Source organism: Momordica charantia, assembly GCF_013281855.1.
Source record: "Momordica charantia cultivar OHB3-1 chromosome 10 unlocalized genomic scaffold, Mcharantia_2.0 BLBB01000010.1, whole genome shotgun sequence".
Taxonomy (NCBI): Eukaryota; Viridiplantae; Streptophyta; class Magnoliopsida; order Cucurbitales; family Cucurbitaceae; genus Momordica; species Momordica charantia.
Genome location: NW_028275158.1, coordinates 4670405 through 4688720, shown reverse-complemented (window position 1 = coordinate 4688720; position 18316 = coordinate 4670405). Strand labels below are relative to the sequence as shown.

Genomic DNA, 18316 nt, shown 5'->3' with positions numbered 1-18316 from the left:
TAAATTTAACCTTCAGTACTGCATAATATTTGGTGGGGTTGAACAGATTTGGTGAGATAATACGAGATGGACATTAAATTGTCCTTTTTTATTTTGTTCGCTTTTAAGTACTTTAATTTAATTGGTAACACTGTGGAATTAGTCCTATGCAATAATAATTACTATATTATTGCCTTAATTTTTTTTAGTACTAATTTAGGAATATAGAAGATTAACCTCCGACCTTAGTATAACATATTCAATATATGTCAATTATTATGAACTATATTCATGTTAGTATTTTATTATCTTAATTGCTAAACATATATAGATGTTTTAATTTATTTTTAACTATTTAAAATGTTTTAATCAGTCTCTTCTATTTTAAAAGTTGTATTATATTATTTTGGGAGAATATTAAATTTGACTCAATATGATTTTTTTAAGTACACTAAATAGGACCCTTTAGGCATGATATTTAGTAAATTCGCATATATTTAGAGAAGAAATTTTGTGGAAAACTAAAAAACTTAGTTTGCTAAATTCATCGGCTAAATTTTTGTTAATCCACTACATACCATGCTATATAAATTTATCTGATATAAAATTACCATCACCCAAATTTAGCATAGGTATAATTGGAACATACAAGTCAAATACCTAGGTGACCATCAACCCGCTCTTAATCAAATTAACCAATGTCCAATCTCTCAAAGATCTGATTCAATAGAAATAGTCAATCTTCTCGATTGTTTGCAGTCAAATATAAATTGGTTAGTGTAGTGGAAGAAACCTTTTCCGTAATTGAAGAATGAGGATAATAATGTGATCTATGGATTGACAAAGAAGGCAATAGAGAATCATCTTTTGAAAGAATGAAGTACCCACACTCTTAAGTGGTTTGTAACTCTAGTTCAAAGTAAATTTGTTGTGTCGGTTTAATTTATTTTATTTATTTTTTCGAAAAAAAGTAGGTATAATTAAAAAAACCCAACATAAATTTAACTTAGAAATTAAGTATGGACTCTTCTAAAGGTAGGAAGGTCTAAATCTTCCATTTACATTTGTTGTATTTAAAAAAAAAAAAAAAAATTTTAATAGGTGAGAGTTCATGTCTGTAAAACCATAATTCTATGGCTGTATTTGTAAATAATTGGTCACATCGCAACAGATATCTATTTTAGTCTTTTTATTCACGGGTGTATTTCAGTTAGGGATTTTTTTTTTTAATATTGATTGAAAAATGTAAAAAATTAATATGTTTTCAAGAATAAAGCGCGTGCTCGTTACATTTTCCATGCTTTGGCCATTGTTTTTCATTTTCTGGGTGAGAACAGAGACGGAGGGAAAGCAATGGAAGAGCTAAGGAAGCTAGAACAAGTACAGAAACTTATTATGTTGTTGGAGTCCCGCGGAATCGCCATGCCTTCCTCGTCTTCCTCAAATCGATTCCTTGCCAATTTCGTTCTCCTTTTGGTACTTTCTCATTAAACACGTCTTTATATTTCTTGCCCAGCTTTATAATTTCCTATCTTCCCGTTCCCACAAATTTGAGACAACAATTACATGACTTGAACGGAAAATTTTCACGCGGTATGTCATTCTGATTGGCGACATTTGTTTATCTCAACACCCCCATTTGTTTATTGGTTGCATCCCACCATTGTGATTTAGTAATCAACTATTTGATACCTTAAACAAAAGATTGATGAATTGCTGTATTAAATGAAATTTAAGGTTCAACCATGTGGAGAGCTTGACTTTGACAATAAACTCGATTTGGTTTCTGAGTACATGCCAAAGGTGAGCTCAAGCAACTGACGACTTTGATTGATGTTATTTGAGTCTGTAACTGTTGGGAAGAGTTTATATCTACAATGGCTATCCGTTTTTTCTTGTTTTGTTCTACAGTTTTCAGAAGAGTTTCTTGGCGATGCATCGTTACTGCTTAGTGATGAAGGTACTCTTATGATTTAAATGATCAAAGATATAGGAGAACAAACTAAGAAAAGTAGCTGAATGACTTTGTTAATGGTTGTTTTTTAGGGAATGTGTTGATGTTTACTTTTAGTTTTGAAGAAAGATTTTATTCATTTATTGAGGTGGTTGAATTTGTTTCAGACTTTGGAGGAAAGGAGATGGAAAACGCTTTGAAGCCTTATTATGAGTCTGACAATAAGCTGGATTTTGGTTCTTTCCAGAACTATTGTGGGGAAATGGCTATGGTTGGCTTGGATGCAATGCAGCGTGCAAATTCTACACTTGAAGATTTTGTGAGTGTCTAGTATAAATTTTGTATGGAATATTAAAAGACTGCTACTAATAAATAACACAAAATAGAAAATAAATTAAAGTTTAATCTTTGAATTTTACCACTTTTCTCTTGTTAATGTTGGTAATTATGCATACTAATTCCCCCTTTATGTTTATTTTCAATTATGAAGTTCCATTTTGATCGTCATGCCCTTCAGTGCTTGATTCACATTTTGTTGAAACATTATCAAGCTCATTGAGTCATCGATGGTAGCAAAATTAGTATAGAAGGAAAAGGGAATGCTAACCATCATGGGATGACCTTGTGGTCAATGAGGGCCAATGAAAATAATGAAGTTCAAATCATGGTGGCTACCTACCTAGGATTTAATATTCTACAAGTTTCCTTGTCAACCAAATATAGTAGGGTCAGACGGTTGGCCCGTGATTAGTCGAGTAGCACGCAAGCTGGCCTGGACACATGGATATAAAAGAAAAAGAAAAAAAGAGGAAATGCTGGAGAAACGGGAGGGTTATTTTGAGTGAGCTCATGGAGCACTTCTTCTCACGAAGGGAGAATTCCAATCCGTTTATCATATATTGATTCTTCAACAACTATAAGTACCTATTCTTACTGGGAGGGTTTTGTTCATTTATTTATTGTTGTAAATCATAATTTGAGCTTGGGAGATTTCTTATCACCTCTCTCTCCTTTTTAATCTTTGTTCTAGTTTAATTAAAGGTATAAGATGGGTATATCCTTTTATTTCAGGGATTTTTTTTTTTCAAATAAATTTCCATTAAAAGTTATTTTTTTTATGTCTAGTATCTTTTACATCAGCAAACCTAGGCTGTCATGATTATGCCCTATAAAAAGCTGACATTAAAATGCATTTTGCAGTTCAGATCATATTTCATGTTTCACGGAATGGATGTAAACAAGCCTCAATCTGTATTCAAATATTTTCCTGTCCTTTCATTTACAGAAAGTTACATATATCAGGTGACGTCCTACACTGTTCTTTAGGATTAGGTGTTTTTGGTGAAAAATTTGAATATCGATTTAGGTTTTTCTGCACCCTATTTAGATTTGCCTCTTCTTCGATCCGGAATTCCCAGTAAATCCTTGAAGTCCAATAACTTCAAGGATAATGTCAATGTAAAAATAATAGCTCTTCAATGATACATGTGGAAGTTGGAGGATGTTTAGCATGGAACATCTGCTAGGTCCTATTGTTAGTCAAGCACACATGACACCAAAATTGTAAAAAAAAAAAATGTACCACGAAAATTTAGGATAGAATATTAAGAATTGGAAAATAAGATTCTTGACTAAGTTGAATTTTGCTCGAGGCTCAACATAAAAAACTACGGCAATTATGTGGCTGGAGAATATTTGAAAATTGGAATATCTGTTGCTAAAATAAACTTGGCAGAATAGCTAAACTTTGGTGTGTGGGGTGACTATAATTATATAAGCACACACTTATTTGAAGTAGTACATCTATAATATAACACAGTCTTGTCTTTACTATGATCTCAGTGACTTTGGGTTCTGTTTTGTTTATGCTTAATGATTTATCTTCATGCTGCAGCTGGACACTTTGAATGAGAAGATGGTTTACGGTGGATTCACTTTTGGAAAATCTCAGGTGATAATAGTGGATAGTACGAAACATGGCTATTAAATACTTGTGCATTTAACTGACGAACTTTCACATTTTCTACTTCCGCTGAGATTTAGGAAGCAAATGAAAGGGGCACTAAGTTTCTAAATGCCATAAAATCTGATCCTCTTCAACCTCTTATTAATCTCCTTGAACCACATGGCTTAGTGACGGACAGGTTAATGATTTGCTCCTAATCTTGTTCTTCAGCCACGTGAGAAGTTAGGGACTTACTTTAAATCATAATATTGACTTTTTTAATTGTTCCATGCTAAGGTTGATCCATGAACTAAGATGTGGAAAGGAGTATTGGGCATTGGAAAGGGACCTATGTGGTGCATTGTTGAGCGAAGGGAAGGTAGTTGCCATTGTCTTAATTTAATTTATTTCATGTTTCCTTCTTCTTTTTTTTCGAGTAGTTAATAGAACCTTACCTACAATTGAAGTATTAATTTAGGGACTCCTTGTGCACGTGATTGATCCCAACTATTTTGTTTAGGTCTCCGTTGAAGATGTAATGCGGGCTATTCATCTGAAATCATTTGATTACAGAGTGTTGAATCTTCTTTTGTATCAGTTGAGAGGAGAGAAGGTAGTTATCTCTCCAATTTGTATGAGGATGTCATCTTATTTAATTTTTCACTCTATAAGCTTGATAATCTAACTTCCCTTGAGTTACTTACTAGAGATAATATATCATTATCTGTATTTACTAGAGATAATATTACATTATCTGTTTAAGTTGATATTTAAATCTAATGTTCTACTGATGTAAGACTTCAATATCTGGGGATTTCCCCAGATATTTTTTTCCTCTCAAAAAGTATCTGGGAATTTCCAGTGGTGGAATGCATTGCCATGTTCTTTAGTTTTGTCAATATTATAAATTAACTACGCTTTCTTAATATTATCTCTTTTGTTTTAACTGATGTGTTAAGTTCGCAAATATGTTTTAGTCTATTTTTTACCATACTTTGTTAGTCTAATTGTGTTCTTCTGAAGCCTTTTTGAAGGTCAATGACTTGCACATGGAATTTCTGTCAATCTCAGAATTGCTAGTTGAGATAGCTGACGATTTGTAAGTATTCTGCCCCCTTTTCTCCTCCTAATTACGCATTCTATCAAACCATCTCTTATTCTGACTGCTGCTCGTAGCTCTGTTTGTCTCCTGAATTGATTGTCTACTAATAATGAATTCCAATATATTCGTGAGGCAAGCATAACAGTTTTACTTGATGCTGGGTTGACTCAATGACCTTTTATTAGATTTGACTATGAGGTGAGTTCTTAATGAACGGATTACGATTTTTCTAATATACTTAGTGACCAATTTATCTGCAATAAGAGCTATGATCTTCCATGTAGGATGATGTACTGGAGAATAATTTCAATATTCTGCGCATGTTTGTCCGGATATATGGAGCTTCAGCTCCAACTGAGCTGGTGAGTGCTGAAGGTAGCTTTATTTGTCATCTTATAAGTTGTACAATTTCTGAGGCTGCAATATCAGGGATCGGGGTTGTAATGAAACCTTTCCTGTATGGGATATAAAATGAGCGTCCAATTGGTGAATTAGTTATAACCATTATGAACCTTGACTGATTTTAATTTAATTTAAATTTTTAAAAAATAGTAGTTATGATCTTGTACGGTTGAGTTCATTGATCAGAAGTTTATGTTCCTTCGTGAACTTTGAATTGTTTGAAAAATGTGATTATCATCTTTAACTGGTAGCTCTTTGCTTTTCTTATTTTAGTTACAAATTTAGACTTGAATTTTGATTCTACGTAGTTCTTGCTGTAAAAAACCATCAACTAAATGATGATTAAACGTGCCAAAGGACAGACAATAGGCTAATTGACTTGATATGATAGACCAAAGATAAAAGGAAGCGGATAATTGGACAAATTAGAGTAACCCAATATTTAAATAGGAACTTAGTATGTTTCGAAAAGGTGGTATGTTGCACATCCCACTTTATTTTGTGTCCACTCCCTTTTGTCATTTATCCGTCACATTGTGGCAACTCGGCTAATATTTATTCAATAGACATGTAATATTATCATTTAATTAATAATGTTAAGGAGAACGATGACATTGAATTACAGTTAAAAGTTTAAGAATGTTATTAAAAGTAAAACCTTTCATTATTTAAGGACTAGATAAACATTACTTAGGAACTGAACTTTTCAAAATTTAAGGACTAAATCCCTATTACCCGATTGCCAATAGCAACCAGAATATATAATCTGTTTGATTCCCATTACTTAGTGTGGAAGTCATTTTCAGGCAAAATATATCAGCGAGGCTGAGGAAAAGTATGACAGATTGTTAAAAGCTTTGGGTTCTCATTTGTCCTCACTTTACCAAAGGAGATGTGAAGAGGCCACTGAAGAAGGTAACTGAGTTTTAAGTTTTAACATTTTAAAGAGTTCATCCCTAAGCTATAAAGCCATATGAATGAATTATGCCATGTAATCAGGTGGTAAGGTATCAGCACATCCATTCGGATCATGGAGCATGCCACCTCTTATACTACACGAGGAGTCGTTTCGGGCATCGGTTAAATCTAACGTTCAAATATGAGGCGTTATATCCTTGGAACAAATATTATTGTAGCTCACATAGTGTTCTTAATCTGGAGAATCATGCTGCTAACTGGGGGAGTGTTGGTGCTACTCACTGTTATGGTACATTATTCCGATACAGACCAGTGGACCGACGTAATCGAGCCCCCGGAATTATTGTCCGATATTGAAGACCATTTGCTGCCATGTCTGAATTCCTGCCAGCCTATTGGACAAGTAATTCTTGGTCTATGTTATTTAATTTGACATGGATATTGATTGCTGAATTATATGGACTTTTTCTTTGACATTGATTGAATCAAAATTTGGTTTGTGATTCCTCATTATGTTTGAAGTATATGTTATGATTTTGGGTGATTTATATTATTGTATGTTGAAAGTCTGGAACTTCGAGTAGGGAAGTTACAATTCTATAGGACGAAGAAATCAAGCCGAAATATCTCAATACCAATTCGAGAACGTTTGTAGATAAGCTACTTATTATCCTTCAAAAGATAGATGATTCGATTTCTATTTTTATTTCTGTAATTGTTGAACTCAATTTAATATTATCAATCATCATCCTAATCACTCATTATTACTGTAACAATATTGGTAAGGGTGTTAGAATTAAAATTGAAGGTTTAGAGATGTTATTAAAATTTTTTAAAATTTTAGAATTAAATAGGTACATAATTTAAGTATAATAACTAAATTTGTTATTTAAATTTAAGAAGTAAATATACATATCATAGTGTAAAAATAAAAATCGTACCACTTTGAATATGGTTGCACCTATTGCACTTATTACTCTATTGAAAATTAAAAATTTGATCCCTCACTGTACAATTTGTTTAACTAAAAAAAACATTTGTTTATACAAAAAAAAAAAAAAAATATATATATATATATATATATATCTGTAATTTGATTAAATGGTAAAGCATATACGAATTTCAGATTAAATTATCAATGGAAATTTAATGAAAAAGATTGAAATATTTTTTATGCATAATTAAAAGATTGAAACAGACAATTGAAAAGTCTAGAAATTTTAGAAGTTTGGAAAATTAAAACGAATAAAAAATATCAGAAAATAAAATAAGAATTCCGATTTTTACAAATAAAATAAGATTTTTAAACACAGCGTTTCCATTTTCAGAAAAGGAAAAAAAAAAAAAAACAAATTCCACCGTTGTTAACACTTAACACGCGGGTGTAATCCTCTGCAACTGAAGCACCCATTCATGGCGGACGAAGATGCTTCCTCGAACCCTAATTCAATCCCTTCAGATCCTTCGGACGCGAACCTCCAAAAGAAACACGCTTCAGTTCTCGAACGCCTTGCCAACCGTAATCAAACCCGCTTAGAGAACTCCATAACCCGCAGATCCGAGTCCGATTCCTCTTCCTCTTCCACATCGTCGTTTCTCGTCCGCTTTTCCGACTCCAAGCGTGCAATCGAATCGGAACTCGCCCAATGCCGCCTCAAGCCGCCGGAACCCGCTCAACTCAGATCTCACCTCGACAGGATTTCCGCCTCGATCTCCGACCTCGAGAAGCTCGTTGCCGAAACCTCTTACTTCTTGCCCTCGTATGAGGTACGGGCTTCCCTCAAATCGATTTCGGAATTGAAGCAAAGCCTCGAGAATTTAACTTCCGAGTTGCTACCTAAAAAGAAATTCTCATTTAAGAATAAGGGCACGAAGAAAGACCCAAAATCGGAGTCGAAAGACGCAGGGCATGGAAATGCCGATTCCATGTTAATCAACAATCAGCAGCAAGCGAGCTATAACGCTCGAGATTCTCCAGGAATCAGAGACAAGGAAGGTGAGGTTCTGGTAAGGAATTTCAAGGGATCGGATGTTGGGGAGTTCACTATCTCGGGACTTAATTCCTGCGAAGTCAAACTGATCGGTAGTGTAAGGGCGTTGTTTATTCATAAATTAAGAAACTGCAAAGTTTATACGGGACCTGTAATGGGTTCAATTCTTATCGATGATGTTGAGGGGTGTACATTTGCAACGGCCTCCCATCAAATTCGGATTCACAATGCGAAAAAGAGCGATTTCTATCTGAGAGTGAGGAGTAGGCCGATCATTGAAGATAGCAGCAGCGTTCGATTTGCGCCGTATTGTGTGAGCTACGAAGGGATTGAAGAAGATCTCAGGGATGCGAGTCTGAGCGAGGAGACAGGAAATTGGGGGAATGTTGATGATTTTCGGTGGTTGCGTGCAGTGCCGTCGCCGAACTGGTCGATTTTGGCGGAGAATGAGCGGATTGCTACCATCAAAATCTCAACTACAGAAGGTTGAGCCCTTGAGAGTTAAGTTTCTCATCTCTACTTTTGATAAATACCATGAAAGAAAATTTTCTTTGAAGGTTTTGCTCGTTTAACAGAGCAGGTTGAAGCACAAATAGTTGAGAAATCTAAATAGACGACATCAGTTGACTATGTTATGAATTATGATTGTGTTATGTTAGTCTTGTATCCAAAACTGGGAATTCTAGAAAATTCTCTCCTTTTCCAATATTTTGATTTTTTAAATCTTTCTGGGCCTGGCTATTTTTCTTGCTGCCTTTGAGTGGATTTCCACTCGACAACTTGAGCTGGAAGAACATTAGTCATTTTTCTTAGCTTTACATGGTATCATTAAGATTTGTACTTGTACGAATGAAACATTACCTCAAATTGGATATAGTTTTTTGTTATATATAGATGTATCGGCACTCTATAACTCTCAGGAACATGATTTTGAGGCTCTCTCTCTCTCTCTTTGAATATATTTATAAGCAAAACTGAGATGATCATTCATTTGCTTGCCACATGAGCTTTCTTAACACCTCTCAAATAGATGTTCTTAAGAGGATAGAACATTGACTTTGATTAAAGAGCACCAACAATATATTTGTACAAGTGAGAATTAGAAAAAACAATAATTCTTTCTGGTTGAGATAGTCGAGCCATTTTCCCTATCAGAGTTCTTGGAGAGGTTTAGCTTCAAGGGTTATTTATTTCCTTGTTCTGCATATGAGCTGCCAAAGACATAAGATTTTGAGCTTGTGAAATGAAATCCAAGAAGAGGTAGTGTAAGGTGCGGGTTTAGTGGGTGTGAGTTTCTGGTCGGTGACTTTGAGCTGCATCAATGGCTTGGTTGCCATGGTAGTACTAGCAGAAATGGGGCTGAAAAATTAGTGTGATACAGCCAAGTATGTAGAGTTTTTGGAGGGTGAATTGAGAATCAAGGGACCTGGTTTGATAAGGAGTGAATTCATCAGAAATTGCATATCTAGAGAACTAGTGTGAAGTTTGGGTGCAGGGTTGCTTAGCTTGGGATTGTGTAGGCTGAGTTTCTGCCGGCAGATTTTTTCGGTAGAGTTTCAGTGTACGGTTGATATAAAATTTTAGTCGAATCTTTAAGCTAATTTTGTCTCTAATCTAACCAAGAAAATTTGGTGATGTAATTAAACTCATAAAAGAATCATGACTTTTTATATAAAGACTAGGTTATATTACAAGTTTGAGTACTTTTAGTTTCTAAAATTTAAGAAGTTTCAATTATCACTCAAGTTTAGTTTTGAATTATGGTTATTTATAGGCTCTATCATTAATATTAGTCATCGAGTTATATGATGGATTCGTTGGTTGAATATTTGGTCAACCCGACAAATACACATCGACAGGAGTTAACTTATCGACAAACTATTGATGTAATACTCTACTTGATGAAGTTTAGATGAGACAATATAATGATGTCATCTGCACTTAGCTGAACATGTTAAAAAACTGTGCAGTGAGAAAATACTAGGCTGCAAAAAGTCCAAAGTTTAGATGTGTTGGTTAGAAACCTAACTAAGCAAGCAAATTAGTTGTTTTGACATACTACAAACTTTTCCAATAATGAAGGAAAAAAGAGAAATGCATTATTGAAGTGATATCACCTAATTATTTCTTTTAAGAGAAAAAAGAACCTCAATTTAATGAAAAAGAAAAGAGATCACAATTATTAATGAGCTAGCTTTAACGTTTAACTTTCAATTTCATTAAATTGAACCAAACTTAAATAATTAGTGGTATTAATACTCCTCATTAATTACCCATACAAACCAATAGAAATCCAACCAAACAAAATAATAGGTTAAAAAAAATCAATATGAACAAAAATACCCCGACAAAGGTACAAAAATCAAATGGTTAGCATGCAATAATTTTGATTGTGTGAACTCGTAAAAAAGAGTACTAGGGGTCAACTTAAGGAGTAGGAAGGCAATTAGTGAGCCAATGTTGGAAATGCAGTTGGTATTTGGAAAGGTAGATTAAAAAATTGGGATATCATTGACATTTTAGATCAAAACAAAAACATTTTGGTTCCAACTTCCAAGTGGGGAGCCACCACCCCCTTTAAAATTTGGCAAAGTAATGACTAATAATTCCTATATAAAAAACCAGTGCAGTTTTGAGGCTTTTTGAAAAGTGGGAATTAAGAAATTAAACCCTACAGAATTAAGACTATGGGAAGATCTCCTTCTTATTCTTCTTCCTGTGATGGAATTGGGGTGAAACGAGGCGCTTGGACTCCTCAAGAAGATCACAAACTTGTTGCCTTTATTACTCAACATGGCCATCGTAGCTGGCGAGCCCTCCCCAAGCTCGCTGGTAATCCAATCTCTGCCTTTCATTTACTGCACTTTAGTTGTTCCCGAGTATCTTTGTGTTGGTACGATATTACTTCTTTTTTTATTTCACTCAAAAGAGTCTCGTACCAATTAAGATAGTTGTCTTCTCCTATATATCATAGATATATCACTTCCTTTCTAAGCTAACGTGAAACTTTATGTTTGCATTCTTTGTAACCCTAACAAAGTAGTTTCTTGGACAAAAAATTTTTTGAGTTTCTTTCTCTTAGTTTTCAAATTTTGTTTTGTTTAGGGCTTAATTGATGTGGGAAGAGTTGCAGACTGCGATGGACAAACTACCTTCGGCCAGGCATAAAGAGAGGAAAATTCTCTCAAGAAGAGCAACAAACCATCCTCAATCTCCATTCAATCCTTGGAAACAAGTAATATATACATATAACATCATTCATTTCTCTCTTTATCAACCTTTTTTATGTCTATGTATACAATTTTTTTTTATCATGTGTTCTTCCTGTTGAAGATGGTCCGTGATTGCAAGCCATCTTTCCGGACGAACGGATAACGAAATAAAGAATTTATGGAACACCCATCTGAAGAAGAAGCTCATTCAAATGGGATTTGATCCCATCACTCACATGCCCACCACTACTCACAATAATCATCTTCTTCCTCTCCCACATCTCCAAAGCCTTCTGCTTTTCCACCACCAAACTCCATTGGAACACCAGCTACAAGCTCTTCAAATGCCTCCCTTGCACGGTAAATTTTCTCTCTTTTCATTTCATACCAAACTTTATCATCGCATTATATTACACTCAGTGTGTTAACAAAATTTTTTGACAATAATCGAGGCTAGGTCCCAATAGAACATATCTCAAATGGTTATGTCAACTTATAACTCAAATGATTAAGGTACAAAGTAAGTTCATGCGAAGTTAGAGGTATTCCCAACCCGCTCATCATTGATTACTTGATGTAATAAAAAAGGGTAAAGAAAAGAAAAAAAGGTCAAAATTTCAACAAATCTCTAAATATAAGTTTATTACACGCCAATTTTAACTTCCACTAATACAAAGGTATACTTGAAAAACATATTTTCAAATTGGGACTATAATATATTAGCCATTATCCTAGCTAATAAACTAGGTGGCATCATAAAATTCGTTATAACTATTGCCAATTAGACAAATATTTTGTTCTTTTTAATATTAATAGTAACATTATAAGATTAAATCTATTTTTTTTTCTTAATAGAATATTTACAGCATCTTCTCGAACCTCCATCTTCTCTCTTTACACCCACTTTCCAACCGCTCCAATATGATGGGAACATGTCATTCCCTTTTGCCCCTTTGCCGGACTTGGAGTTCTGTGAAGCTTCCAGCGATCCAACGCCGGCGGCAGTTTACGGCGGCCAAACCACAGCTAATTCTCTGCGTGGGTTTCTTCAAACGCTCCCGCCGCCGCCTAGCTCCGATGGAAACTTATAACTGAGAAGTCCGAACCAGCATTGCTGGTCTAGTAACCACATCCATCCGTAGTTTTTTGTTTATTTGTTTTACTATTATTATTTTTGTTGTTTTTTCAAACATGATGTGAGAAGTAATTAAATCGTGGAGATTGTAGATATTAGATATGTATAATATGTCTATGGGATGGGATCCATTAATATATGTAAATTGTAGTTTTTTTCCCCTATGTTCTAAAATAATGTCTTTGTAAAATAAAATAAAATGGATGCCAACGGAAGTGTAAACCCTAAACCCTAAATAAGGAGAAATCGATGGAACAAGATAGTCGTTCATTTTTTTCTCCCGATCAGGTTTTGGTTAAGTAATCTGTCTATCCATCTAGTTAGGTTTCGCATCGATTCAGAAAGATGAAGATCCAAAAAGTGGAAATAGGGACTACTTCCTGCGAGAATGCATTCTAATGGTTTGTCATGCTTCTACGAGTTCGCAATTTCATGGATATCATCCCTTGTTCCCCTAACGCATCGTCCTGAGTAAACATAAGTTGAAACTGGTAGTCAAGGCACTTATGTTCGGTAAAAGAAAAAAAAGAAGAGATTTTCAGACTCTTTTGATGATAATTTCTTTATATAATTTTTTTTTTGAAAATATCTGGCTCCCTACGTGTTAGGATCAATATTGTCCTCACTGTCATTGCAAAATTGTAAAATTGACAACTCATTATTTAACAAAAAAAAAAAGTCATTTCCTCTCTCATAGTTTTTTTTGGAAGAGGCAAAAAGCTTAAGAAACTAAAAGAGAATCTCTCTCATAGTTGTTAAACATTTAAGGGTGGTACGCATAAGATTGGTCGGTAAGAAGCCATATATTTTCCCTTTTTTTATCGTGGCACTTTTAATCCATCATCGATCTTGGCCAAATTATAGTTTGAGTGTTTTGGGCTCTGATATCATATTAATATGTGACTCATCGATTTTGGTTGGATCCTATTTTTGGACCTAATGTTTGTTTGAACGTTTTGGGCTCTAATACCATATTAATATTCATATAGGATCCATCTCAAAATCAACTGGTGATGAGAGGAGTAACTCATTTATATTATAAACTTTGGTCGGTCTCTTATCTTTTTAATGTGTGATCCATGCCCCTCAAGATGATGTCTCTCATTGTTGATCAATCTTTGTCGAATTCTATTTTTGGATCGAATACTTATTTGATATTGTAACTTGATAAGCTCTAATACCAAGAGGAATACGTCATGCTTATGTGCCTATCTACGATTATCCTATTAACCAATTCAATTGAAAATCAGAGGCCCGATAAGCTTGAATATTAAAAAAAAGTTTAAGGAACCATGATAGGATTTATTTATTATTTTTTTTTTTGGCCTTTTATGATTTTTATTTTAAAATACTTTCTTTCATCCACTCTTTTAAATTTATTATTTGTATCTAGAATTTACTACAGCTTATGCCGTTGAATTTGTAGAACTTTTATAATATAAAGTTTTTGGTATCACACACGAGAAATGTTTGAAAAATGACTGAAATAATTAAATTAATGAGGGCAAAGCCTGCACTTTCTTCATGTTTCTTGTTCACACTTGAAACAGCTTTGGGCTTTGAAAAGGAATTTGAAGCTTCATTGGATTAAATATTCCACAAATTATTAATTAATTAATTTCCAAATTGGGTTAGTAAAAATAAAAAAATTTCAACCCTTCATTAACCAAACCACTCAATTTGGATCCAAAACGGCAAAAAGTCAACACTCCAATTATAAATGTCTCATCTTTATTTGTTCAAGTTTTATTTTATTTTGTTTTGTTTATTTTCAAAAATTTCACACTGTGGGTAAGAATTTAAAAGAAAGGGAGTAGACCAAGCCATTCTTGTCAAAAAATAAAAAAGAAAAAAAGAATTAAACATTGCCAACAATCTAGGATAAAAGAATAAAAATGGTTCAAAAAAAGAAAACAAAGAAAAAAATTATATTCTCAAACCCCTCAACTGTAGTCTAGAAGAATTAAAACTAAAGACGATGGGTAGTAGTAGGGATAAATTATAATGCAATGTAATTTTCTTTTTAGATAAAAATATGTCGTCTCTTAAGTGGATCATGAGGTCTTATGTTTGAGTTTGATGAATGAGATCCACTGACATAAACAACCAAATAAAAAATAATAATAATAAATAAATAAATATCCCAGACTTTTAAGAGAATTGAGACCCAAGCAGTTGGGAATTATTGCAATTTATATTATATTATATTTATTCAGAAAATGCTTGACATAATATATAAGTATAATTTTTGTGAGAAGAACATAAAAGTCGTATCTACTCAAAAAAACGTGTCTCGTGTGTCTGGTGTAAATTTCTGTATAATAGTTTATCAGTTTAAATGTTTAATGAATATATAAAACACACATTTTACTTTGTCTCAAAAACAAAAAAAAAATTGATTTTTCAAAAGTCATGAATTTGAATTTCTCACCATGCACTAATATATATATATATATATATATATATATATATAAACCAACTCTACCTAACCAAATAGCAAACCATTGCAGATTAAAAATAATTGTGCCAAAATTTAATTGACATGAAATATATTAATAATTTCTTTTAAAGTTGAGCAACAAGTGAGAGTAGGATTCCAACGTTTAATTTTTTTATTAATAATATATATCTTCGACCAATTTAGCTATTCTCTGATAGATATATTTATAAATTAATTATCGATATTTGATTAATAATTTTAAATGTACTCATCAATCTAACTAATTAAATCGCCACAATTAACTGATAACTAATTAAATGTCAAAGCGAATGTAGTTTAACGATAATTGATATATATCTCAAATCCAGAGCAAAATTACATCAACGACCAAAAAAGCATGAACTTCATATTCTCTATGAGTTCTCTATTAATTAACTAATAATTATAATATTTTCATTTTTTTTCAAACCATACTTTTGAAGGTCTGCAATGGCTGCGTTCATCATTAAGCTTCGTTGATCTTAAATAAAGTAAAAATAATAATTAAGTCCCAATAATCGAGAAGCATTGACCCTATGCGAAAGATTTTCTAAGTGAAAATATATCAGAAAAAAATAAGAGAGAACTTAATCATTTTTCTTATCGAGTGTATACTACTAATTTCTTTTGAATCAATTATTTTGACCTTAAAAGTTTTTTAATTTTATCCAATTTATTAAACCCTAAATTTGAATAAATGGTAAAATGGATACCTTAAGTTGTTTAATTTTCATTATTTATGGTTAAGTTAGTAGCATTTTGTGGATTGTCGATATGTAAATTTGGATCGATCTGCTAACCAAATATTGCACTACAGGAACTCAACATTGACCTACAAAACAAAGAAATATTGAACACCTGTATGGTGCTAGCTAGCCACACATGATCTTAAAGTTCTTTTTGCATACTTCTAGATTCAATATTTCCTTCTATTTATAGAGGTTGAATCTTTGTACTCGCATGAGACCTAACTCTCTCGACTTCAATGTAGACATCATCATGGGTCAGATGTTGAATTGATGGAAACAGTCATCAACCCGTTGTGGAACTCTATCAAATCAAGATGGGTTCGGGCCCATCTTTGTGGGACATCGGACGGAAGTTGTCCAAGACTTGGTCGACAGTTCGAGACCTAATCGACCGCAACCTCAGTCGATCGAGTGTCGGATCTTGGTGGACCGAGTCCCGTGCTTCCATTGGACTTATAGATTTGGACTTCTTTCTTCCTCCCTTCTAACCTAGGCCCATCCCAAATTTACCCCACAACTTATGTGTTAGGTTCGATTTTATCGGTCTACGATGTTATTGTACTAAAAAATGTTGAGTCACCCTTTCAAAGCTTAGAAGGCATGCCTTGTGCTATTATATAAGAGGAGTTGAAATTAAAGTCCTTGCATATAGATTGTGGGTCATCATAATCAAGTTCTTGGAGTTAGAAACCCTAAGTTGAAACTTAAAGGCTTTTGGGTGTTGTATTGAAAAAAAAAATTACTTTAAAAATATGTTAAAAAGAATCTCATCATGCCTAATGTCAATAATAAAACACTCTAACTAGATGTTTAATAATTTATGAAAATATCAACATGTCATACAAACATTTAAAGATAATTTTAGAAATTCTCCACTAATGACATAGTAGCAAAGGAACATGAAGCCTTATATATCGATAGCACTCTGTTCCAGACAACGAATCCTAGTTATAAAGATTCATTAGTGTAAACTAGACGATATCGATTCTGAAAAATTAAAAAAAAAAGTGAAAATTTAAAAGATACAACTATATAGGATAGGAAGAAGATTCAAACGATTCATAATAGAGTTACAAAAGTGTTTGACTATTGTTAAAAAGTTTACAAGGGTATGGTTTAATTCAAAAAAAAAAAAAAATTAGTGCACATTGATTTGAGCACAGCTCAGTTATACATCTATTATCATTAGTAAGATTAAAATTAGTTACAAATTAAACGAACCTCGATATAATTAAGGGACATATTTCAATCTTAAAGGATAAAAAATCCGATAGCATTCATATTATATATTCATCAGTTGTTAGGACTTGGATCCTTGTGAAGTTATTATCTTCGTAGTCATCACCATAAGAAACCCTACAATAGCTCCCACCATTGTTCCCATTGACCTCAGAAAATTCCACGCTCTCTTCTCTATGCTTTTTCTGAAATATTGGCACATAATCGCCGGAAAGCAGTACACACCACCAGCACCGTCATCTTTCCTCCGCCCGCTGCCGAATAATCCAACGGCCGGAAACTTACAGTTACCCGTCGTACTCGTCATGTCTCTCTCGTCTTTGTCCTTGTCCTCATCCTCGTCCGCTAACAAATGCGGCGGAATGACATGATTCTCGGTCTCATTTCTTTCCCATTCTTCAGCATCCATAGCCCACAAATCAGAATCCATCCCCGCCATGGCCAAAGCTTCTAAAGAAACCATTTTTCTTTTTTGTAGAGATTTTTTGAAAGATTATTGGGGTTGTGGTGAAGGTGATGATTTTTTTGGTATATATATATACACATGAATTTGAAGAACAATACGTGGGTGTGAAGGAAGGGCTGAATAAGTTCTTCACGGGTTTTCCATAAGAATCAAACATTGAAAAGGCTGTTCAAAATTGAGAACAAATTTTAGGGTTTGAATGGTAGTTAAGAACAAAAATGGGTGATGTTCTCGTGAATGTAATGTCCTATTTGCACCAGTTGGAGGATAGATAAATGTTTCTGAATGCATATTTTTGTAAACTTATTATGTCATTAGTTCGTAACAGTATTATACCATGCATGACGTTAGTTCTTGATGGATTCAAGACTTGTAACTTTTTCCAAACAAAATATTGTCCAGATATGTGTTAATTTTTGGAAGCATATTTAAAAATTGTTCGAGATGTATAGTAACATATTTGCAAATTAGTGGGCAGTTACCAATTAAATATGGGAAATTGCAATTGGTAACAAAAACTTGTTTTTTAAAATTTTCAAATATAGTACAAATTTTTACTTATATCAGTAGTATATATATATGTATATGTATAATATATACATATCTGTATATGTATATATATAATGTCAGTAGGTATATCAGATGTATATCACATACATATACCATAGTTAGATATATTACATATATACTATAGATATATATTATTTTGGTAAAGCTGTCATTTTTCAAATTGGACTTCCGTTTT

At 33.3% G+C, this 18316-nt stretch overlaps 2 protein-coding genes across 5 annotated transcripts; both read left to right on the top strand.

The window, feature by feature from the left end:
- The first annotated feature begins 1229 nt into the window (after positions 1–1229).
- Positions 1230–6813, top strand: LOC111008497 (ATP synthase subunit B). 2 transcript variants are annotated; one of them, XR_015788518.1, is made up of 14 exons: positions 1230–1455; positions 1717–1782; positions 1891–1939; positions 2101–2252; positions 3134–3235; positions 3828–3884; positions 3977–4077; positions 4176–4257; positions 4399–4491; positions 4913–4977; positions 5166–5178; positions 5265–5355; positions 6189–6297; positions 6382–6813. XR_015788518.1 is itself a non-coding variant. In XM_022281228.2 (14 exons), the coding sequence occupies exons 1-14, from the start codon at positions 1333–1335 to the stop codon at positions 6483–6485; spliced, it is 1194 nt and encodes a 397-aa protein (XP_022136920.1). In that variant the 5' UTR covers positions 1242–1332; the 3' UTR covers positions 6486–6813. The 2 variants fall into 2 exon arrangements, 1 of the variants encoding a protein (XP_022136920.1); XM_022281228.2 differs by having other exon boundaries at positions 1242–1455; positions 5265–5342.
- Positions 6814–7625: 812 nt separating this feature from the next.
- POR (C-CAP/cofactor C-like domain-containing protein) lies at positions 7626–12802 on the top strand. 3 transcript variants are annotated; one of them, XM_022280859.2, is made up of 4 exons: positions 7626–8791; positions 11397–11526; positions 11625–11863; positions 12359–12802. In XM_022280859.2, exon 1 carries the CDS (start codon positions 7714–7716, stop codon positions 8779–8781), a length of 1068 nt encoding a protein of 355 aa, XP_022136551.2. In that variant the 5' UTR covers positions 7626–7713; the 3' UTR covers positions 8782–8791; positions 11397–11526; positions 11625–11863; positions 12359–12802. The 3 variants fall into 3 exon arrangements, with proteins under 3 accessions (XP_022136551.2, XP_022136549.2, XP_087974953.1); XM_022280857.2 differs by having other exon boundaries at positions 7626–11123; XM_088118827.1 differs by having other exon boundaries at positions 7626–11526.
- The last annotated feature ends 5514 nt before the right edge of the window (positions 12803–18316 follow it).

Excerpts from the sequence above, each read along its gene's own strand:
- LOC111008497 (XM_022281228.2), top strand. The coding sequence starts at position 1,333 with ATGGAAGAGCTAAGGAAGCTAGAACAAGTACAGAAACTTATTATGTTG. Across the intron at positions 1,940-2,100 it reads GTTACTGCTTAGTGATGAAG|ACTTTGGAGGAAAGGAGATG; the intron begins GTACTCTTATGA and ends AATTTGTTTCAG. Across the intron at positions 4,258-4,398 it reads CATTGTTGAGCGAAGGGAAG|GTCTCCGTTGAAGATGTAAT; the intron begins GTAGTTGCCATT and ends TATTTTGTTTAG.
- POR (XM_022280859.2), top strand. The coding sequence starts at position 7,714 with ATGGCGGACGAAGATGCTTCCTCGAACCCTAATTCAATCCCTTCAGAT.